This window comes from Botrytis byssoidea (genome assembly GCF_014898295.1).
Source record: "Botrytis byssoidea strain MUCL 94 chromosome Unknown BBYS_005, whole genome shotgun sequence".
NCBI lineage: Eukaryota > Fungi > Ascomycota > Leotiomycetes > Helotiales > Sclerotiniaceae > Botrytis > Botrytis byssoidea.
The window spans coordinates 1,270,533-1,293,479 of NW_024065846.1; the positions used below are offsets into that span (position 1 = coordinate 1,270,533).

At 43.7% G+C, this 22,947-nt stretch overlaps 9 protein-coding genes across 9 annotated transcripts; 6 read left to right on the plus strand and 3 right to left on the minus strand.

Annotated features, from left to right (window-relative positions):
- Positions 1 to 59: 59 nt before the first annotated feature.
- EAE97_003198 (uncharacterized protein) lies at positions 60 to 991 on the minus strand (the record flags this gene model as incomplete). The annotated part of the gene is made up of 2 exons (XM_038873710.1): positions 60 to 826; positions 877 to 991. The coding sequence occupies 2 exons, from the start codon at positions 989 to 991 to the stop codon at positions 60 to 62; spliced, it is 882 nt and encodes a 293-aa protein (XP_038735573.1).
- A 990-nt stretch (positions 992 to 1,981) lies between these two features.
- On the plus strand, positions 1,982 to 3,161 carry EAE97_003199 (uncharacterized protein; the record flags this gene model as incomplete). The annotated part of the gene is made up of 2 exons (XM_038873711.1): positions 1,982 to 2,207; positions 2,260 to 3,161. 2 exons carry the CDS (start codon positions 1,982 to 1,984, stop codon positions 3,159 to 3,161), a joined length of 1,128 nt encoding a protein of 375 aa, XP_038735574.1.
- Positions 3,162 to 4,651: 1,490 nt separating this feature from the next.
- EAE97_003200 (uncharacterized protein) lies at positions 4,652 to 7,111 on the plus strand (the record flags this gene model as incomplete). The annotated part of the gene is made up of 1 exon (XM_038873712.1): positions 4,652 to 7,111. The coding sequence occupies one exon, from the start codon at positions 4,652 to 4,654 to the stop codon at positions 7,109 to 7,111; it is 2,460 nt and encodes an 819-aa protein (XP_038735575.1).
- Positions 7,112 to 7,722: 611 nt separating this feature from the next.
- EAE97_003201 (uncharacterized protein) lies at positions 7,723 to 9,518 on the plus strand. Its single transcript, XM_038873713.1, has 2 exons — positions 7,723 to 7,989; positions 8,041 to 9,518. The coding sequence occupies exons 1-2, from the start codon at positions 7,794 to 7,796 to the stop codon at positions 9,315 to 9,317; spliced, it is 1,473 nt and encodes a 490-aa protein (XP_038735576.1). The 5' UTR covers positions 7,723 to 7,793; the 3' UTR covers positions 9,318 to 9,518.
- A 1,624-nt stretch (positions 9,519 to 11,142) lies between these two features.
- On the plus strand, positions 11,143 to 12,197 carry EAE97_003202 (uncharacterized protein; the record flags this gene model as incomplete). Its single annotated transcript, XM_038873714.1, has 4 exons — positions 11,143 to 11,276; positions 11,361 to 11,559; positions 11,615 to 11,902; positions 11,958 to 12,197. The coding sequence occupies 4 exons, from the start codon at positions 11,143 to 11,145 to the stop codon at positions 12,195 to 12,197; spliced, it is 861 nt and encodes a 286-aa protein (XP_038735577.1).
- Positions 12,198 to 12,487: 290 nt separating this feature from the next.
- EAE97_003203 (uncharacterized protein) lies at positions 12,488 to 13,276 on the minus strand (the record flags this gene model as incomplete). The annotated part of the gene is made up of 3 exons (XM_038873715.1): positions 12,488 to 12,841; positions 12,910 to 13,112; positions 13,264 to 13,276. 3 exons carry the CDS (start codon positions 13,274 to 13,276, stop codon positions 12,488 to 12,490), a joined length of 570 nt encoding a protein of 189 aa, XP_038735578.1.
- Positions 13,277 to 13,552: 276 nt separating this feature from the next.
- On the plus strand, positions 13,553 to 14,656 carry EAE97_003204 (uncharacterized protein; the record flags this gene model as incomplete). The annotated part of the gene is made up of 1 exon (XM_038873716.1): positions 13,553 to 14,656. One exon carries the CDS (start codon positions 13,553 to 13,555, stop codon positions 14,654 to 14,656), a length of 1,104 nt encoding a protein of 367 aa, XP_038735579.1.
- Positions 14,657 to 15,024: 368 nt separating this feature from the next.
- On the minus strand, positions 15,025 to 17,193 carry EAE97_003205 (uncharacterized protein; the record flags this gene model as incomplete). The annotated part of the gene is made up of 6 exons (XM_038873717.1): positions 15,025 to 16,286; positions 16,332 to 16,443; positions 16,496 to 16,686; positions 16,785 to 17,002; positions 17,057 to 17,076; positions 17,146 to 17,193. The coding sequence occupies 6 exons, from the start codon at positions 17,191 to 17,193 to the stop codon at positions 15,025 to 15,027; spliced, it is 1,851 nt and encodes a 616-aa protein (XP_038735580.1).
- A 2,192-nt stretch (positions 17,194 to 19,385) lies between these two features.
- Positions 19,386 to 21,738, plus strand: EAE97_003206 (uncharacterized protein; the record flags this gene model as incomplete). The annotated part of the gene is made up of 4 exons (XM_038873718.1): positions 19,386 to 19,599; positions 19,651 to 20,447; positions 20,497 to 20,706; positions 20,752 to 21,738. The coding sequence occupies 4 exons, from the start codon at positions 19,386 to 19,388 to the stop codon at positions 21,736 to 21,738; spliced, it is 2,208 nt and encodes a 735-aa protein (XP_038735581.1).
- Positions 21,739 to 22,947: the final 1,209 nt, after the last annotated feature.

The window sequence follows — 22,947 nt, forward strand, 5'->3', positions numbered from 1 at the left end:
GCAAGTGCTTACTTCAATGCATAGAAGTCACGGTGAGCTTCATGGGAAGAGATAGCTAGCTAATCTCGCCATCTTATAGACCAATTTCCCTTGGCGTAGCTTGGCTCAACTACTGAGCCTTGCATCAAAGCCTCGCATTTGCGCCTGATGGGCTGTTTTACAACATTCTCCTCCCAGCTTGTCATTTTTTTATGCTTTGAGCCCTTAGAGGCTTGAGATGGACTGTTTTCGAGAGACTGTTCAACGATGAAACCAAAGACAACAGCCCTCCTAGCTGCCCTCCGAACCATCTCTCTTTCTTCCGCTTGTTTTTGGCCATCAACTTTCTTCTGTAAATCCGAAGCTGATTCCTCCGTTCTCTCAGCTTTACCTCTCTCGCCCCCAACACTGAAATTGACATCTGATTCAGTCTGTGGTGGGCGTATCATTGGCCCGGTTTTTGTGTTCACAGGCTCCTGAGGTGCATCATCGCTAGCGGAGTCCTCACTACTTTCCATATCAACAGTTTTCCATTCTGCATCAGCATTCGATCCTCCAATTGCTCGACTTTTACGATTTTTCCTTCTCCCATAAACTTTTTCGGGATCAAATCGACTCCCAAATACAATCTCTTCAATCTCATCACAGGTAACAATGATCCGATGATCGCCTTTCACAAAACGATCCTTGGCGCCAGTCTTCTCTAGACCCGAGTCTTTCTCCTCGTCCAACAATGCAACAATGGCTTGCTCGATCTTTCTATCTATTTTCCCCGGCTTTCGGTTCCGACACCTGTCAGAACAGTATTTGACCTCATTGTTGGATTTTTTGCTAGCCTTTTTAGTGCCTATTGGATATATTAGATAAAGCTTAAAGAATGTTCATCACGGTGCTAACTCATGACTCGACCACATGTTAGACAGTAAGGAACGCTTTCTCCTGCCGTTAAATAGAGAGGTGGGGGAACAGCGGAATGTTTCGAGGGGCGTGACCACGAATCCATCCAACTCATGTTTGCTGATGTTGGGATTATATGAAGATTTCGGCGATATTGGAATAGGTAGGTGAATATTTTGACCTGCGTAGGAAATTTGAAAGGACTTAGAAAGTTCATACGAACCAATTTGATGATAATGATGCACATATAAGGAAGCAACTTCAACAATGATTTTCAATTATTTTGATTCATGAGATACCTAGCATTTCCAAGATCAATGTCATCATAGACATGGAGCGTCGCCACTACGCCACAGTAAATTCCTCTGCATGGTGTGGCTTGAGCTTGATGATCGTCATAATTCAACAAATAAGAAGATTTACATCTTGGAAAGTCGATTCATTGATCTTTTGTTTACATGATTGGATTGATGAGTGGATGGAGGACGAGCAAAGGCCAAAGAATCGTAACTGTTGATTGGAAATTGTTTTATTTTTTGAATTTTGATATAACTAGACGATTGAAGAAGAGATTTGGTAGACATTTTTTTAGAAAACGAGAAAATGATAACACCAACACATGACCAACATCGGTAACTCACACCTATGGATGTTGATGATAACGACCTGCCTCAATTGATTGATAACAACAACGAGTAAATAGCTCTTGATGCACGTTTTATTAAAGCTTCTCCACATCTTGGTTTAAGGGTCTTGCGGCGAGCTCCGGCTTTCTTATCTTCTATGTTGATAAACCTTTCCTCACCAATACATTCAACTAAAAGTACTCAAATTCACCATTTGCAAGTCAAGAATGGCTTATCAAAGTTATTCCGATTTACTCTTGCACCAGGCGGGGGAATGCGTGGAGTCAGTTCTGTTCCGGCCTTCCCTATGCATAAATTTAACCTGCTCCATTCGGACGTTTCCGTCGCCTCTCGCTCACAACTCGGATACATAAATCACTGACCTTCCACGATCATATACAGCCAAACACCTGTCACTATCTTCTTCCTTTCACTATATATTCCAGACAAAACATAAAATCTGAACCCCAGAAAATCAAATGGCCGTCAAGACATTAGAAGTGAAGCCTTTCTCTTCACAAGAGAATTCCTCTCTCAACCTCGGAGCCGAGATCAACAACGTCGACCTGGAACATCTTAGCGAGGAGGACTTCAAAACTATTCGCAATGCTTTGTATAATTACCATGTTGTAGTGTTGAAAAACCAGGCTGGTCTCTCCCCCAAAGCTCAATATGACCTTACGCGCAGATTTGATCCCACGGCCGGTAAGTCCTTTCCCTCCATCCGTTTAAGTCTTGTGTCTAATTATTTCCCTAGAAACATATGGCCATGGCAAAACTCTTGATGCGAAACGATCAGTTCTTCACCCGGACTTGAAAACAATCCCTCATCAAACTCAGGTTCAAGTCATTGGAAACGGGTTTTATGAAGAATATGAAGGTTTGAAGAATATTACACTCAAGCACCCTCATCACAAGGTCTTCCATAAGACCGCTGTTTCAGAGGAAGACGATTTGGCGTTCACACGTTTCTACCGATGGCACATTGATGCTGCTCTGTATGCCCTCAATCCACCAAAAGTGACATCGTTGATGGCTGTAAAGGTTCCGGCTGGCCGTCGCCAGACTCTTCGTTATGATGATGGAACTGGTGAAGAAATGGATGTCCCTCTTGGTACCACTGCTTTTATCTCCGGTCAAAACATGTACAATTTGTTAAGCGAAGAGGATAAGGGGTTCGTTCGTGGAGCAAAGGTAGAATACGCACCACATCCATATATTTGGATGTCTCCTGCAAGGTCATGCTCCACCGGTCTTGGTATGGTTTCCGAAGGGAATGAGTTGCCTTTGTCTGAACTTCCTCCTGTTGATGAGAAGGACATCAAAATTTTGCCTATGTGCTGGAAGAATCCAGTCACGGGTAACTTGGCACTTCAAATTCATCCTAGTGCCATCAAAGCCATTCATCTACCAAATGGAGAGGTTATGACTGATCTCAAGGAAGTGAGAGACTTAGTCTATCGCTTACAGCGACCAGCTATCAGTCCAAAATTCGTGTATCCACATGATTGGGTGGAAGGCGATTTGGTCTTGTTCAACAATCAAGGAGTCTTACATTCGGTCGTAGGTGCATTCAGTCCCGAGGAAAAGAGACTATTTAGACAGTGCAACATGGCTTCTTCCGAAGGAGTTATGGGACCGGATGGCAAGCTCTATTAGAAATGCAAAAAAGGATGGCGGAGAATGGGTTTGGGTTGATTGTTTTGTTTGGAAAATAGGTTACGAACTCGGCGTTGTTCTACGTATCAAGCCTCACCATATGGGAGGAACTCGGCGTTTGATAACGTAACAAGCGTATACCCCTTTTTGCTTGGTTACCATAGATAGATATAGCAAGTACATTTTGAAATTTAAATAAAAGATTTCTAGGCCTCTGAATCTATCTACATGAAGATTGTTCAATCGTGGCGGTTTAATTTTCACATGCTAAATGTGATGCATGATGAATTTCACATGCTTCGAGCCTTTCGCATCTTTCGATCTTCATGTGGAGATCATACTGCATAGCAGATGATGCATTCCAAGGTTGTCATAAATGGGCTCAATGAGGATGATCCGATAGGTTTTGTTGAAGCCTTCTTCGACGCCAAAGATAATCCAGCTTGACATGAATGCTTGATTAACATTATCCAGAATGTTCCCGAGGAACGATAGATTCTCAACTGATAATCTAAGCAGGGACTTGTGCAAAAGGCCAATGTATCTATCTATCTTACTTGTTACTCATTACTTTTGCCTATACAGCCATCAGGATCTGCCTCGATACGCTTTTGATAGATAATGCATAGATGTCTTAAATTTGATATGAAGGGGCTAGCGAAATAACACTTGATGAGGAGAAATGCAACCTACGCATCGTTACGAATACAAGGTACCCTGCGTACAGAAACAAATCGAGATCTTTTCAGCTGAGATGATGATCCTGAACTGACCCGATGGTACCGCCGGAAATCTAATTCGCATGTACGTATATCGGATTGTCATGTATGCACTGTCGCACTCCAGGTACCATATGATCTTCCTTTTCAAGGTTTACGATAGTACGCCATGTTGTTGGTGTGGGGAAACGCTGTAAATACCTACCAACAAGCACTTCCAAGGTTGGGGTTACATACCTACTTGCTGCCCAGCTTTAACAGCCAAGCTTAAAATGCATTAGTATTGATGATGATTTGGGCTCTTTTACCATGTACTCGAGTACACCGCAATTGAACAACAAAGAAAATGACGGAAAGAAGAGAATAAGACAATTAATTCTTATGTCTTCTCCCATAAACTTTCTACTAGACACTCATTGAGAATCTCCGTACGATCAGCTGAGCTTAGGTATTCCTTGTTTCGGAAATTTGAATAAGATCTGTTGGAAAGTAAGATTGACTCGTGCCCTGTGACACTGCATGGACTATACTGACACAGGAGATCTGCATGCAATACTAGGTATTCAATTCAATTACCGGCACAGGCACTTCCCTACGTCAATGATTAAATAATATAAAAATAATTATAATAACTTCTACGGTGTTGATGATTGTTTTTCGTCTTTTATACCCAAACACTGTAGCTACGGACGCATTTCCGCAACCATACCAAAGCCTTTGTTTGTGAAGGAACATTAGAAAGTACGCCTCGAATGGAGAACTGGGAGAAGCATGGTGTTGTTCGGATACCTTCAGACTCCACAGTTCTGTGTCGTTAATAATAATACTACCGCTACATCTGCCAAATCTTCCAATGCGAATGAATATGGGTATGATAGGGAGAAAGTTTCGGATCCCTCGGTTGGCTTGTTTGGACCGGCCACCAGGATCTTGAAAACAGGCGCCGATATCCTCAACAATAAGATACTACAAGTGCGAGATGGATTGACGGAAGAAGAACGGTTTGCCTTGCGCAAAAAGGAGGAGAGGATACAAATCTTGAATTTGCGGATGAAGAACGCAGAAACGTTGGAAGTTTGGAGGAGTGCCGCGAAAGAGTTAGATATACTCGAGGATAATGAAGCATGGAAACTCGACTCACTGTCGACCGACTTTGACGCTGCGTTAATCGAAGCAAGGACTAAACAGATGGATACGGCTAGAATCGATTGCGATATTAAGAAGATGCTTACATTGGTGCGCACAACATTGTCCAGGGATCTGGGAGGTATGGGCAATATCAGACTATACAAGCATAGTCATGTTGGAACGAAAGTTGTCATCGAGAGGTATATTGAGTCGACGTTGGATACGATACGCGCATTGGTTGAAAACAGCAAGTATGCCTTGCCAGTCGGATTGGAGACAAAGGATATACTAGAGCAGGTTGTGTATGCAAGGCAGGCTTTTGGGAGAAGTGCCTTACTACTGAGTGGAGGAGCAACTTTTGGAATGAACCACGTCGGGGTCTTGAAAGCTCTGTTCGAGGCTCGTCTACTACCAAGAATCATATCGGGTGCTTCTGCTGGTAGTATAGTTTGTGCTGTGTTGTGCGCAAGGACCGATGAAGAGATACCGGACGTGCTGAAGGAATTCCCGCACGGAGACCTTGCAGTGTTCGAGGAAAATGGAAATGAAGACGGAGTCCTGGATAGAATCAGACGGCTGTTGACAGAAGGTGCGTGGATCGATATAAAACACTTAACGAGAGTCATGCGGGAACTTTTGGGAGATATGACATTCCAAGAGGCTTACAATCGATCTCGTCGCATTCTCAATATATGTGTATCATCTGCCTCAGTATACGAGCTACCTCGGCTACTTAACTATGTTACGGCACCGAATGTCATGATTTGGTCAGCGGTAGCTGCGTCATGTTCGGTGCCTCTTCTATTTTCTGCAGCGGAACTACTCATGAAAAATCCGCTTACGGGAGAGACTTCGTCTTGGAATCCTACACCTCAACGTTGGATTGATGGGAGTGTGGACAACGATCTACCAATGACTCGGTTGGCAGAAATGTTCAATGTTAATCACTTCATTGTTTCTCAAGTCAATCCTCATGTTATACCATTCATCGCTAAGGACGAGGAAGCGGTCAAAGAAACTGTAATGAAAAATGGTAACGGAGGACCCGGCTGGGTCTATAATCTCACACATTTGGCAAAGGCGGAAGCTCTGCATCGTATGCAAGTTTTGGCCGAATTGGGTGTATTTCCAAATCTGGTAACTAAGTGCAAGTCTATCCTGAGTCAGAAATATTCTGGTGATATCACAATTCTACCAGAAATCAATTTTAAGGACTTTCCCAGGATACTAAAGAATCCGACGACCGAATTCATGGAGCAGGCTTGTTTGTCTGGGGAAAGAGCTACTTGGCCAAAATTAAGTCGTGTATGGAATCACTGCGCCGTTGAACTGGAGTTAGATGCTGCTGTGCAGAAACTACGAGCGAGAGTAGTTTTTAGTCCAAGTGAGGTTAACCTAAGACGGTTGAGGGCTGGTGAGGGCTCCCGACAGTCTACCGGAATGGGAAGACAAAGATTTGATAATGGAAATTTGTTACTGATGTCGCGGGATGAAGATAGTGAATCTTTTGAACAAAATGGGAAATGGGGAAATCCATCTCGCCCGCCCCTTAGGGCAACAGCCTCGGTATTAGACATTGCAAAACATCAAGAGCGTTCCCATCACACCGGACCTCTTTCGGCTCAGACTACTCCTCGTCGTACGCCACGATTAGGGCTAGAAAATGAAATGTTCAGCTTCCCTATTCCTTCAAGAGACATGCTTCACATCAAGCACCAAATTCGAGATCTCTCATCTCCCGGAGAAACAACACTTTCACCGTCAAGCTCTGATGCCGATAATGAGCCACAGACTGATGAAAGCACTACAGAACCAGAGGCAGATGAAGCTATATATGATATAGCTGGCTCGACCGCTGATAGACAACTTGACTTATTCTCCAGGAATCAGCCCATCACTGCAGGAACGGATCGTATCCTCGCTACATCTCCCTCGATTATAAGAAATGGGACTGGGCTTGTATATCCACCCACAGCCAAGTCACCAAATGAGATGAGACCAAGAGGAGAGAGGAATAGCGTCACTGAACCGAGTAGTCCTGAGTGGAGTTATAAGAAAATGTTCCATCAGTGGAAGGAAGACGATATGAGGGATGCTGCATAGATGGCGAGGAACATAGGATACCATTTTTCACGCGAAACAGTGTGGGACTGATCTAGGTTGATTTTATATTGAATGATGGGAATGAGCAACGATTGGAGTTTATGCATGGGATTGGAGTGGGTGGCTTGGATTTCGTTATAAGGAACTGAAGTTTGAAATATTGATGGTTGCACAGTATGGGCGTTCATAAACTCTTGCATCAATAGCGATGGTCAGAAAGCATGATTGGATTATTTAATACGTAGAACCATTATAAGGATTATAATTTCTTTTAGAAATAGCATGCTACATTAATTCAAATTGACCTTTAGCCAGATATTGAACTGAGATGAAAATCATGTACCTGCCCACGACTTTGACTTGCGAGCTTGTATTAAAGGCCGTAAATTCCGCAGTCGGCCTTTAAATAATGGATTTACAAGTCACGCATTAAGGTTATTAGTCTAATCGTAGCCTTCTCGATAGAGCTAAGAAAATGCTAGCAAACTTCAGAATGGGCCGAATTACGTAACCCTCAACTCTGGTGCTCACGGACCACGCCATTCATCCCACTACTAAATTTTATGGCGGGGTGATCAGTTCATCGTTTCATCATAAGTACAGTACCTCTCTAGTACTTGTACACACAAAAACATCCATCACAACAGAATTACAATTTTGATTCCGGCAATCAAAATTAAAGATGGATTTCTATGCAACTTCGCAATACCCTGAAGGGGTGATCAGCTTTCTTGATACCGATCTTTACAAGTTGACGATGCAATGTGCCGTCCTTAAATACTTTCCCACCGTTCGTGTGACTTACGCGTTCAAGAATAGAACGCCGGAGAAGAAGTTGTCAAGAGCTGCATTTCGTTGGTTACAGCTTCAGATTAGCAGTAAGAACTCACAGCTAAAATCTTGATCTGAAAGGAAGCTTATGAAAATAGAACTGGGAAATATTGCGCTCAAAGACGAAGAATTCCGATTTCTCCAAAACACCTGCACGTACTTAAACCAATCTTACCTCAACTTCTTGAAAGAGTTCCGCCTAGATCCGCGAAACCAAATCGAGGCTACTTTTGTAGCAGACGATGATAAGGGGAAAGACGAGGACCTTGGAGAAGTTAATTTGGTGGTAAAGGGCTTATGGGTCGATACCATCTTGTACGAAATCCCATTATTGGCTCTAACCAGTGAGGCATACTTTAAGTTCATGGATACGGATTGGACATACGATGGACAAGAAGAGAAGGCATACGAGAAGGGAATATCGCTTTTAGAAGCTGGATGCATTGTGTCGGAGTTTGGAACCAGAAGAAGAAGAGATTATCACACTCAGGCTCTTGTGTTTCGTGGATTGGTCAAGGCGAAGAAAGCAGGGGAAGAGCGCAAATTGACAGGAAAGATCTCGGGCACGAGTAATGTTCATCTAGCTATGAGATTTGGAATTGCTCCCATAGGAACTGTCGCACATGAATGGTTTATGGGAGTCGCGGCTATCACGGATAACTATAGAAGTGCTACGGCTACTGCGTTGGACTATTGGGTGGGATGCTTTGGTCAAGGCGTTTTGGGTATTGCTCTCACAGATACTTTTGGTACTAAAGACTTTCTCCGGGTCTTTTCTCAGAAAATCCCATCTCTCACAACGGCAACTTCGGGCGCAGCTGCTACACTACCGTCGGCTAATACACTCACGACCAACGGGACGACTAGTACGAACCCGCCTCTGGATGCAGCAGGAGACAAATCGAACGGGGATTCCCCAACATTTGCGCAAGCTTTCACTGGTGTACGACAAGATTCTGGCGATCCAGCAAGCTTTGTAAAGAAGATGCGTCAGTTCTACGATGAGCAGGGCATCAAGGACAAGAAAACAATTGTCTTTTCCGATTCCTTAGACGTCGAGCTTTGCATAAAGTACAAGCAAATTGCTGAAGAATCAGGATTCCAGCCTACCTTTGGTGTGGGCACATTCTTCACAAATGATTTCGTTCATACAACTTCAGGCAAGAAGTCGACGCCATTGAATATTGTCATAAAACTAAGCTCTGCTGATGGTAAGCCGGCTATCAAGATCAGTGATAATATTGGGAAGAATATGGGTGATGAAAGCACTGTTCTGAGGGTTAAAAAGGATTTAGGATATGTAGAAGAGGAATGGCAGGGAGGCGACGAGACAACAAGATGGGGAAAGGAGGGGGCGGATGTTGTGAAGAAATAATGACGATGTCAGTACTTGGTTCATCACACAAAGTATCAGTGTGTAGTTGGATTCGTTGCATCAATACGTTTGGCGTTTTACGGGAAGGGCTTTTTTGATTTTTAGATATCAAAATGATTCGGGATAGAGGAATAATTAGTTAATTGCTGTCATAGATTTGTAGATGGGCGTTAATGAGAGAATATTTCATGATATCAATAATTTTTCACTGCTCATTGTCCATGTGTTTTATCCACTTGTGGCTATATAGCGAAAGGTTTGACTTGGGAGATAGATATCATTGTTACTACCTAGTGGTAAGGTGATGCCAAATTACATTCAAAGGTTACGTTTCCCCAAAATCATAGTTCTCTCTTCACGATTGTACGGAAAAAGACGCCGATGCAACTAATGTCACAACACTTGCCGGCTCCTCTTTCCTGTAGTCCAAGGGACTCACCTTTCTTTCTCTTGTGTTCAAGGAGATGTTCTTATTTGCTTGGATCCTCTCTCTGAGTCTCTCAGAACGGCAATATCTTTCCGCTGCTCATGAATATGCAGCTTCAACAAATCATCATCCTCTGCGCTACCGAAAATTATAAAAATAAGCTGATAAATCAAAGTCGGTGGTCTAGTATTGAGAACTCATATGTCTCACATGTTTATTTGGGGAAGATCGAGGTGAGCGAGCATACGATGGTCAGAGGGTTCAAATAGAAGAGGATATCTACCGTTCTGTGCTGCGAGGAGAACTATGGGTATGTGTAATACTGACTATCAGGCGCGATTTGCTTTTGCTTAAGTAGTAGAAACGACAATGTACTGCTTTGAAATTTGCTGCATTGCTATGTTCAATGGGAGGACTATGTGTACATACTGGGCGGCCAGAGTCTTATGGCAAGCAAGTTTGGTGCGGCATAGTGTTGTGTATTTTATGTGTTCGGAAGACAGTCTCTTGATAGAACCTATGAGAGACACGGATGCAGGAAACTTCTCAAGAGAGAAGATGCGGGAATTAGCGTGGTGAGACGATATACTGTAAAGGAGTAGATCGCCTTGGGAATGGCATCGTCCCGGGAGTATTTGGAACCTATGAGAAGTAATGGTGTGATGACATCCCAGGCAGTTTGGTATAGCAGATTGAGTTGGGAAAGCTGTTCTTGATATTCTTAGAAACAAGTCGTTATTTGGAGCTTTTTACTCTATTATATAACGAAAGCTCTCCCGTAGCGAAGATAGCTGTATGGTTAACCTCAGTGATCTCCGTTATGTACACTTTCGTTCTCACTGGCACGTTTGTAATTCAGGTCCTGTGGAGCACGATACTCGGTGCGTCGGCAATAATATCTTCAGATATTTAACATTGAACTCCACTGTGAAGATTCCCCGTCTGTAAACTTCCATAGTGTATCGTCCGGTGGCTTCATCTAACATAGGTCCCGTAACTCATCGTGGGGGCACAGCAAGAATGTCTGTCCATTGTTAAATGGACAGAACTCTTGGTATTAAGACGTGGCTTCGGTGACAGGAATCTGTGGTGAAAGTTTCCCATTTTGTATCTCGGAGTAAGTAGGAAAGATAGACAGACGTTTGGTAGGCATATTTGATGTAGTTGTGACTTCAGGAGGAGACTTCGTTGATGTAAATATGGGTGGTTGATTCCCGCTTGTTGCTTCGCTGACGTAGAGCGGGCACGTAACTGATGCTGTATCCGTGCATCGGCTCGGTACCACGTAAATCCGCCATGTCCCCGAAATGTGTTCAATTGGAGCTCTTACGTGGCTCCGAGCTCCCCTCGTGAATTTCAATTCCCAAATTCCAATACACAACGAATTCCTCAATCAAAATGCGTTTCTTACGCTCTTTAATACCTTCATTGGTACTTGCTGGTGCCGGAATTGTAACAGCAGCTTCATCCTGGGGCTTTGATGAAGCTATTGTTTCTGTGAGCGGAAAGAGTGCTGGAGGCTTTAAGGACAAGTACGTGGATTCGGGAAGATGTTGATATATTTTTGAAAGACATATGGTTTCCAAAGTATGGCATACTAATTGATTGCTTTACAGACTATCAGACCATGTCCCTCTTGCGAAAGCGGTTTCTCTTGGCGCAGCGGACACTCTTAAAATTGTCCTCACGGCCACTGAAGATCGTGCTGCCAAACGACCCCATCAAGCATTCTTACTCTTGAGAGAACAAGATACTGGACTCGAAGTTACTTTCCCATTCTCCGTGAAGGAGTCTGGCAAAGGAAAGGTTGACTTTGTAAGTTTTACAGGCAATTGACTCAATCTATTGGATCATGCTAATGGATATACAGACTCAAAAAGATCTTCCAATCCAGCTTCTCACGAGCTCTAAGCCTTTACGTGCCACTCTTGTTCTTGCGTCCTTTGGTCCTACACAAGCATTCATCAATCACGTTTTTGACCTCGCTCTGTCCCTCGATGCCAGCCAGCCAATACCATCCTATGAAAAACCATTGAGATACGGAAAACTGCCTGAGATCAACCACATCTTCCGCGCCGATCCTCAGAGCGGACCTAAGATTTTTTCCCTCGTTTTCGCGCTCGCAGTCCTAGCAACTGTCCCAGTGCTGTTGGGTGCTGTACGTATTCATCATTCAAATCTCTTGGGTCCTAGTACTGACACTTTCTTAATAGTGGGCTTACCTCGGAGCCAATCTTTCTCACTTATCGAAAGCCACCTCCGCCGCACCAATCTCACACGCCCTATTTTATGGCTCAATCATTGCCATGGAAGGAATCTTCTTCTTATACTACTCAAGCTGGAACTTATTCCAGACTTTACCCGCTGCAGGCGTTGTAGGATTAGTCGCATTCTTGAGTGGGAGCAAAGCGCTCTCCGAAGTGCAAAGTCGACGATTGGCAGGGGAGAGATAAGATTGTGGTTGTGTCGAAGTAAAAAAGTTTAGAGGATGTTTGGGACTGCATATAAAATATGTGATATAGGAGTGAGGTGTACAATACCAAAAAGAATGGCAAGCCAGTCAGTGTGCAAAGTATGGACCCTAAGAGAAAGTGATACTTTTGTCTTTCGATTTCGCCAATAAATAGGTATCTTTATAAGTATTGCAATCAGCTATAGCAGGTTTCGCATACTCATCATTTTGTTCGCCTTGATTCTTCCACGCAACCATTATGTCTATTTTTTCCTCAAAGATCGAAGCCACTTAATTCATCTGTGCCTTCGAAAAGTCGAGCTCCGGATGTTCCTTTTGAAACTTCTCCAAAATCTCTTTCTTCTTTCTTTCCTCACTGCTGATTCCCCCATTCACCTCCTTGTCTCTCTGTTCCCACATCATCTTCTCTACCATGCCCCTCGTCTCTCCGTCTAAATCTCCCAATTTACTGTTCTCAGGTGTGATTTTGGTAACATCTATCTTTGGTGCCGAGACGACGACATGTGCCCACCATTCCATTTTGTTGACTTTATCGAGGTGGATTTCAAGAGCTTTGCTACCAGAGGGAAGACTAGACAACGTCCAGGTACTGTCGTCGAGGAGAATAGCATGAGGGAGTGCATCCTATATGGCAATGTGTCAATCGGAAAGGAGTGGCCAACAGAGAAGATCTAGGTCGAGAAAGCACATACGTCAACAATAGGAGTCTGGCCCTTAACCGACACTTTTAGTGATTGGCGTTTGATATCAACGATCAAATCTTTAGCTTTAAGGTTTCCGGGGATCTCGATGGTGATATCCAGATCGGAAATCGTTTGGGTCCATTTGTAGGGAAGGGAGGCTTGCTCTGCTGCCTCTTTTGCGCGTGCTGCGGCGTCTTCTTGGGGCGTTGGCTCTGAAAGCTTTGGTTAGTTGAAATATTGGAGGGTGGGAATGGCGGGGTAGCTGAGGTGAAGCAGGTATAGAAAGTGCGAGTTATGAGCGAATAGCCACAAGAATTTCCTGATACATGAATATGCGAAGTAAGAATTAGATTTTCAACACACCTTTGTCTGCCATCTTTGCAAATAATGTACAGTATTTGTGTTTTGTAATCGTTGATCTAACTGTTTAGCTATCGAAAAGCAGACAAGGCTCCGAGGTGGCTTGCTTACAAAGCCACATTGAGCGCCACACTTGAAATGTCAGGCTTCAATTTAGCCTCGTCTTTATTCATAGAAGCACCAGCGATTCAATTACATTCAACTCCGGCTACACATACGATTGAACCTGAACCAAATCGTCTTTCAATCACCCTCTAAAATCACAGAGTGCTTCGAAGCACCGCACACGAAAATGCCTAAACCCCTCGACATCTCCAATCCATCCGATGACATCTGTCCCATATGTAAATCCAACCGTTATCTCAACCGCGATCTCGAATTCCTCATCAACCCAGAATGCTACCACAAGATGTGTTCCACCTGCGTGGACCGCATCTTCACCTCCGGGCCCGCGCCCTGTCCCGTTCTCCACTGCGGTCGCACATTACGAAAAAAGGGATTCAAATCTGCGTTTTTCGAGGATCTAGGCATAGAACGTGAATGTGACATTCGACGTCGAGTAGGCGAAGTGTTCAATCGCAACGAAGATGATTTTGAGACCTTGTTGGATTACAACAATTATTTAGAAGAGACGGAATGCATGGTCTTCGATCTGGTGAATGGGAAGGGCAAAGTCAAGCAGGAAGCGGAGGAGAAGCTAAGGAGATTTAGAGAAGCGAACCGCGGAGCCATTGAGGAGAATAAGAATGCGAGGTTAAGGGAGGTGGAGATAGGGAAGAGGAAGGAGCTGGAGGATAGGGAGATGGCGAAGCAGAGGAGATTTGCGGCTATGAGAGAAGAGGCAGAGGAGAAGGCTGATGTTGAGAAGAGTCGCAAGCAGGTTTTGGACCAGTTGGCTACCGGCAAGGGAAATGCAGCTGATATCACACAACAAGCACATAAGATTATCTTGAAGAAGACTTCGGCGAGAAGAACCTTGGGAGAAAGAGATGCTGCGGTCAGTGCTGGAACTGGTAGCGCTGATGGAGAGGGCCTTACGATTAGGGGTCTAAAGAAGAAGGTGGCGCCTGTGGCAGAGAAACCCTACGACCCCTTTGGAGGAATCGTTCTTACACCTACGAGATACGTATTACAAGATGATTACGAGAACCAGTGGGTTGAGAAGAGTGTCAAGCGTGACCCCAAACATATGGCAGGTGGTTACAGCCTTCATGAATATTACGGAAGAGCTATGCATGATGCTTTTAGTGGCCTCGAAATATTTATCGAGGATGAGATGCGAGATCGAGTTCAATCGAGCTCTCCTTCCGGTGCTACCATAGCAGCCGCACAAGCATCTACGGGGAAGATAATGCTGAAGGCGGCGGATAGAATGGAAGTAGATGATGTATTCTGATAAGATATCTGGTGTATAATACAGAGGGACGGGATGGGATCTGCACGGTTCAAGGAGTTTAGTGACAAATAGGATGGTTACTGGCGTCTGAGATCATCTGGACATAGTTATACATTCAAAGGACAGGCCTTTGTAATTAGTTACCTGGAGCTAGATACCTCCTAAGTAGGCAAAAGCAACTTAATATCACATCGTGCATTGTTGATGCCCTTAAACGTTGCTCCGATCTTCAAATTACAATATCCTCAGAACGCCATGCTTGTAATGATCCTTAAAACACACAAAAATGTTTACCATAGCACAAAAGTCCACGTGAACCATGATGTCCAAAATATATATGGACTTTCCTTCACGAATCACCTTCTCGATCACTGCTGCCAAGCTTGCTGTTGCCCGGGCCGAGGAAATACAGGAACCGTTGGGAGATGGTCTAAACCACCCCCTATCGGTTGCTGGGCGTTTTGCCAGCCCATACCAGTAGCCGTATTGACAAATTGACTCTGACGGAATGGGTTTGTGTTTCCAGTAGGCTGTGGCGCAAGACTGGCGCCACTGGTTTGGGGCCGGTCAGCTGATTGAATGGATAAATTTTTGGCAAAAGGATTTGTGCCTGTCTGCATCGACCTAAGAGGAGCTGCCATTGGTTGTTGCTGAAATTGCTGGTCGGGGGGTGGTGTGTAAGGTTGTGATTGCGGCGATGCTGACTTGGCAAAAGGGTTTGTTGATTGCCTAGTGACTGGTGATGTGATAGGAGGTGAAGCTGGGAATGAAGGTCCAGCCAGTCCTGTAGTATTCGTCATCATCGATTGTCGGAAAGGATTTGTCTGTTGTGGAGTTTGTAAATTCATTTGTTGCTGTCCCTGCTGCTGGAAGTTTACAGCTGACTCTTGTGGAATAGGTGAGAGACCTGATAGCTGAAATTGTTGCTGAGGAGTATAACCACCAAATCCAACACCCGTAAAATTTGGTTGCATGGGTTGCGGTTGCTGCTGCTGTTGTTGTATTGGTGGCTGCATATTGAAGGCGCCATTAAAGCCTTGCTGTTGAGCAAATTGTCCGGGGTCTTGGAAGCCAGGTTGTTGTTGAATGAACCCATTCTGCTGGAGTTGCTGTTGTTGTTGCATTTGAAAAGGGTCACTGTTAAATTGAGGTTGCTGCTGCAACGCTGCCTGGGAGGCAATTGGCTGTGGCGTATCAATGGAATCGAAGAAGTCAATCAAATCTGCAGCGGGTGGTTTAGGGGGTTGTGTGGGGGCGCTCGAAGAAGAAGCTTGCGCTGCATCAGGAAAGGAACGACCAGTCGCGGCCCTGCTTTCGCTTTCACTCTTAGAAGGTACTGCAAATGGCTTGCTTGATCCATTGGTTCCACTCTTTCCGCCTTTGCTAGACTCCTGTTCCGCAAGATACTGCCTTCGGTTTACCTCAAAATCCGGATCCATCAAGTAATCCTCTAGCTGCTTTCCAAGGTTGACAGGTGCGTGCTTGAGCTTTGGTACCTCCACTCGCGTTTGATGCTCATATTGACGTGCGACACCGAGGTACGAAACCACAAAATCCGTTTGGCGGGTAAAGTTTCTGTATATCTCCATAGCTCGTTCTGCATCGGGTTTTGACATCTCGAAAAAGTGGCCTACACCAGTCAGCTAATATCTTCCCTATGTGAAAAACTCAATACCTAGTATATTGATCATCGCCTGGTTTATGACATGGAACAACGCCAGAAGATCCAATACTAGCATCCGAAAGACTGTAATTGTAATCTCATTATCAGGCTCGTTATCCAAAACCTAAACTGTTGTTTAGCATTGTTCACCATAGTTTGAGCATCTTCAATCGTACGTCGCATTTCAGTAATGATGTGATCTGATGCTGCACGGATTCTGTTTCTCTCAACAGTCCCTTCTCTACCGATAATTTCTCGAGTCTTCCCTCTGCACCACGTACAAAATCGCATTTTGTATCTCGAAATGATCTCGCGCGCTCGGTCAAATAGTTTGTATAATGTCGAATATTCCGTCCCTGGGTTTGCACTTTGCCATGCTCTGTTAGCACGGCCTCTATGAGATTACCTGTTGTGGCTAAGCCATCATACAGAGAGTCGCAAAAGGAGTTTTCTCTGGGTACACACCATCGGTGAAACTGCTTATTGCCAGCATGTTCCTATGACGCGCAAGATATGCCAATGTTACATCTGGAGACCCTTCTCTGATCATCAAATGGACTGTGATCAAACTCTTGAATACCACCGTCCATGTCGAATCGCGAAGTCGATTTTGTAACGCTCGGAATACTTCAGCTACTCCTGCTTCGCCTGAATGGGTAGCTATCAAGATATGCTCGATATATCTGTTTAGTGATTAATTAAATGATGCGACGGAGAATTTGATCGGGGTCAAATACTTTGACTTGGGAGGGGCAGCCTGTTCACAATGATGCTCAGTATATGATCTCCAACCACGAGACAGAAGACAATATCAAACATGCCGTACCTTAATCTTCGTCGCGCCTTTCACAGATTTCTCAAAAGAACTCGACATCTCAAATATTGGAATTGCCAGCTACAATGCGACAAATAAAGCCAGGGGGGAGGAATCCACTCCCAAATGGCGAGCTTCGCTCTTATCGAAGTGGAATACTAGGTAAATATTATATTATGTAGGTCCGGATGTATTCGGGAATGTATAAGTGAGCAAAGGGGTATTGAGTATGATTGTTGTTTGAGTTATGTGGCACAGAAGTTTGCGTAGATATCAAGAAGGAGTGTGAACTTTCGAAGGTCGACCGTCTGTTAGGGTGTGCTTGTTTTACTCATTCGGCTTTGTCGTGTATAATAGTAGTTCAATTAGTCGTGATTGTAGTATAGTGTAGGTACACATTCGTAGCGGTGCCGTAATTGTGCTTAATCGAAATGATGACAAGGAATATAATTTACTAATGAAGGACCCCTTGCAAGATTGGCTAATAAACAAGATGCAAAAGGACTTGAAGTTATTATTGAAGATATACTGAGGAGTAATAAATGATGAATTCTGTCTCAAATTATACCAGCCAGTACCAGTACACCAATGCGAATGAATACTAGGTACGGACGGAGTATGTGCCGATACAATAGTAAATAAGCAAGATATTGGTAGCTACGATTATAAGGATCAACTTGGGTGTCAAATCAAGTTTGTTTTATTTCACTCTCATCTGTATACCATGGATACCATACAATACCACCCTCACGGTCCTGACTCCTCACCATTACCGATTTAGTTATTCCATGGCATGTCATTCCAATCTAGCACTGTTCGCAATGAGAGTGGATACGAGATACGCAGCTAGCAATCCGATTGTCCGAAATGCTAACCCTTCTGCGGGTATCAGTACATAGATATGAGATATATTAGATATCTATCGTGCCTTCATCAGTCATTTTTTGATATTGATGCATATGGTCTGTAGTACCGCTAACCTTCTGAGAAGAGTCCAAGAGACGAAGAGAAAACCTTCACATATTAATTGTACGAATCAGAATTATATCTCCATACCTAGAGACTCAACCATACCTAGCTCGGTACCTGATCGTCTCGCATAACCTAGCTGGAGATGCTTGAACTCTTCTTGAAATCCAAATTGTCGTGATTTTCTTTTTTCAACCAACCATTTCATCATTCATGTGCCGCCATCAAAGTTCACTGGGTACTCCTGCTTGCTCGGATCAAATGCAACTTTCAAGTACCTAGGTAGGTAGGTACCACGAATTTCCCAAGGATATCGATATCTAGATTGGCGAATAGTAATGAGCCACAACTGCATCGGGAAATTCTCCAGTATTGCGACATGAACAAGAACTTGATGGATATCACATCATTATCTCAGGTATAAAATTAAAGACATTTGGTAAATCGATCGATCTTTCAGCTATGTACGTAAGTCGAAAAAGGGAAACAATGAAAAGAAAGTATTCTCGAGTTCGACACTTGAGATAAAGACTCCAGTAGAGTACTTCAGAACACAAACTCTCTTTCCCCGCCCCCCAAAAAACATTGTTTGCTTCGGAAACCGTTCTGGTTTCCATTCTGAAACGGTTGCTTTTTTGTTCTTGATGTCGCCAATACATAAACAAAACAAATAAACTATGAAATTGAAAAGAAATAAAGTCTAGATTAGCACGGATGTCTTTGACCAGAAGAATAATAGTCGAGCTCCAGAGAATGACCATTGAAATGATTGACTCCGTTACCATCTTTATTATATTGTAGTTATCCAAATTGAAGCCTTCCAAGATTTAGGGTTCAGAGATGCCTTTATCGCGTCCGTTAAAACAAGGAGGGTGTGTCGAACGCTTATTTCACTCTTCCATCCAGTTCTCGCAAGCAGACCACTGAAGCCCGGTGAAGGGAGAGTTTGCAGGCTCGAAAAGGAGGAATCGTACTCAAATAATACACGCTGGCTTTTCATCATCTATCAAATATACGTTAGCATTTGCGCATGAACTGAATCTGTCAATGTTGGGGCCTTACATGTTTAAAACTTGGAAGGATGAAGAGAAAAAGAGAAACTGGAAAAGTTCGCGACATAATATAAAAATTCTTGAGGGCGGAATTTGCCGAGACGCTAACCACACCTAGAGAGCTTCGAGATATCCATGGATATTTATCACCTCCATATACTTACTGTACTGTGCACTCGTTTAAATCGAATGATTCATGAACTTCTACACAAAAGAAATTGATTTCAAGTCATGACCTTGGTATTGTGCTATCGCAGGCACTTACTAAGAAATGTGATCTTATGTGCGCGTAAAACCGCACCATGGACTCGCACAAATGGTTTCCCCTCATCACTCGCTGTTCATCAGAGAAGTTTCACCAGTACCAGTTCCCGTTTGAATGGAGCAGAAGAACAAGTTAACATTGACACAAATGGCACCTCTTGGAAAGAATACAAGGATAGCAGTAAGCATTGATTTGATAACATATTGTATATCGCTGATATCCTCTGTAAAGTCGCTTTGCCAAAGTCCAATCTCGATCCATTAAATCCATGGGAACAATTGCAGCCATTGAATATTGGCAAAAGGTTCACTGTTACTGGTTTTCTGCGCAATAAGAAGCAGCTGGGTAAAGGACTCATATTTGCTACAATAAGTAGAGGGTCTTCAGCAAATCCAGGAATTCAGGTTGTTTTAAAAGACAGCCCCGAAGAAGGGAAGATCAGAGATGCCTTCAAAAGCTTTAAAGAAATCAGAGAGCACAGCGCTGTATCTGTGACTGGAATTTTACAGTCCAGAATAAAGAAGCCAGACAAAACGGCAGAAGTTGTGGCCGACTCACTGGCTACTGAGGGAGCTTCCGATTCGATTCCTTTGAAACGGTCTCAATTACTTGCAAATTTTGACATCCATGCCGAAGATGTGAGAGCAATCAATTCATTTCCTCGAGACATAGTTGTTGGACCTGCCCAGAAGTTCGGGCCTGATTCCAGGCATTTAGAGGTTCGATTCGAGCCAGATCTTTATGAAAGAATAATGTTTCGGTCAAAGCTAGCTAAATTAGTGAGAAAATATCTATATTCTATGAGCTTTGATGAGATTGAGACTCCCATCTTATTCAAATCAACGCCTGAAGGTGCCAGAGAATTCCTTGTCCCTACTAGAAAACCAGGCTATGCATATGCTCTACCGCAAAGCCCTCAACAATACAAACAAATCTTGATGGCGAGTGGCGTCACCAAATATTTCCAATTTGCCAAATGCTTTCGGGATGAAGATCTTCGTGCGGATAGACAGCCAGAATTCACTCAGGTACTGTATCATTGAATTAGTACAGTCTACAAGTGCTAATTCCAAATAGATTGACATGGAAATGTCATGGGCGGATGGCCAATATGTCATGCAGACAGTCGAGGAGCTTGTAAAGGGCATACATGGGCAGATCGAATCTGAACAGCTTGAAGTCGTCAATAATATTGAATTGCCGAAAACGGGGTTTCCAAGGGTGACATATGAGGAAGCGATGTCGAAGCATGGGTCTGACAAACCCGATCTCAGAATTCTGGACTTGGTAAACAAATTTTCACCATTTCTAGAGCAAAGCTAATGAATACAGATTCATCGAGTTGATTCTATTATTCCAGAAAATCTTAAGGGAATGATGACTTCGATTGAAAATCCTATAATCGAAGCCTGCAAATTCCGGCTCGATGGCAATTCTAGGAAGGTACAACAGTTTATCTGCAAGTTTATGGATTCTGCAGATGCCGAAGCATTTCAGAAGAATCCAGATGGTCCTCCCGGAATATTTATATTCGATCCCAGAAGGCCATTAGAAGGCCTACAAGCATTTGGATTTGAAGGTGCTGAGGCATTGAAACAACTTTACTCTTCTCTTCCATCTTCTTCGCACAATAATGATCCACGAGGACATGATGCAACAACCACTTTTGACGAAGGAGATCTACTTATCCTTCAAGCGCGACCAAATACTCCTCATTCGGGCGGTTCCACTACTCTAGGTAAACTCCGGCTCGCGCTCTACAAAGCCGCGATTTCCGAACAACTGCTTGCTCCTACTCCAGGATTTCATTATCTTTGGGTCACAGACTTTCCACTATTTACTCTCAATGCTGCCAATCCAACCGACCCTGGTCAAGGCGGCACATCAGGGTTTTCTTCTACCCACCACCCGTTTACTGCTCCTAAAACCGCTGATGATATCGACCTCCTATTCACCGACCCTCTCGCAGTGACCGCAGACCATTATGATCTTGTTCTCAACGGTGTTGAACTCGGCGGTGGCTCAAAACGTGTTCATTCAGCTGAGGTTCAAAAATTCATTATGAAAAATGTGTTACAAATGAGCGACGAGAGAATGTCGGATTTTGACCATTTATTTGAAGCGTTAAGGGCTGGTTGCCCACCTCACGCTGGCTTTGCCATTGGCTTCGATAGATGGGTTGCAGTATTGACAGGAAGAGAAAGTGTAAGGGATGTCATATTCTTCCCGAAAGGAAATAAAGGCGAGGATGCCATGGTGGGAAGTCCGGGACTGATCACAAGCGAGCAAGAGGAAACATACAATCTAAAATCTAGATAACGTTAGGCTACAGGTGAAAGAAATTCATGGAGATTCATGAACACGAGTAAGAATGTACTAGTGTTGAACGACAAATTAGATGTACAACTACAGCCTACAGTCTCGACGTACATCATGGCGGCATTGACCGGCGTTGAGAATTTAATTTGACATCATATATATCATCCCCCTCCCCTCTTCCTCCCCGTCTATAACACAAAATAAATGTTACATACATGCCAAACATTACACAAACCAAAATGATTTTTCGCCGCATAGCGCGCTTGCAAAATAAATACACAAGAAAGATGATGCAGCTTTCTCGTGTAGCCTCAAGCCTACGTGCTCTTCAGTCGTGTACCAGTTGTACAATGTATGAGCGTTTTTGAAAACCAAGTATACAAACTTATTCGCTTGATTCCTTGAACCGAGTGTACATCACAGAACCACGCGGGGAAAACCAAACCAATTATTTCTTTTTTCCTCCCTCGTTGACTCGTGTATCTTTGTTGCATCATGCAAGATACCGTCAACGTTGACGTGATTTTCAAATGATGCATTGATGATGTATATATGCATGCGGTGGAACTCCACAATGATGAGCGGAGCGGGAATCATCGTGATACGTTTCGGAACTGGGCTGGGTAGGCAGGTAGGTTGATAAACAGAGCAGAATACGATAAGATACGACAGGACAGGACAGGATAGCAAGCCAGCCCAATGGGAGAAAAACCTTGTTTGTTGCGTGCCAAGTCGGAGTGAATGTCATTGTATGTCTGCTCTGTAACGGATCATCGTTGGGAGCTCTTATCCGGCTCCGTGTTGGCGAGGACCCTCGAGGAATAGATGCGTTATACAGTGAGCGGGACGATCAATCGCTTGTGCAATTCATAGAAGAATTTTTGGGGAAAAAAAGTGTATTGGTAGGATGAAAACTCCCTTTCGTGTATTATAGCTTGTGGTTTTGGGCCATTCCATCCTCTATCTCATCAGCCTAGGAGCTGATCGTGTGTGTATATGATAATCTGTCTACATGTCACTCTTCTCTTGCCTTCTCTATCCCCCGCCAAGTTCCATCTGAAACAAACAATTCCATTCCAAGATATCCCCAAAAAATCGTGATCATAAAACCCGTCATTGCATAGACTATCTCGAGTCCGGCTCTTGGTGCTGAGACTCTCTTCCACGCCATATAATAACTTCTTGTATCCGAGTAAAACTCGACCTTTG

Excerpts from the sequence above, each read along its gene's own strand:
- EAE97_003201 (XM_038873713.1), top strand. The coding sequence starts at position 7,794 with ATGGATTTCTATGCAACTTCGCAATACCCTGAAGGGGTGATCAGCTTT. Across the intron at positions 7,990-8,040 it reads GTTACAGCTTCAGATTAGCA|AACTGGGAAATATTGCGCTC; the intron begins GTAAGAACTCAC and ends TTATGAAAATAG.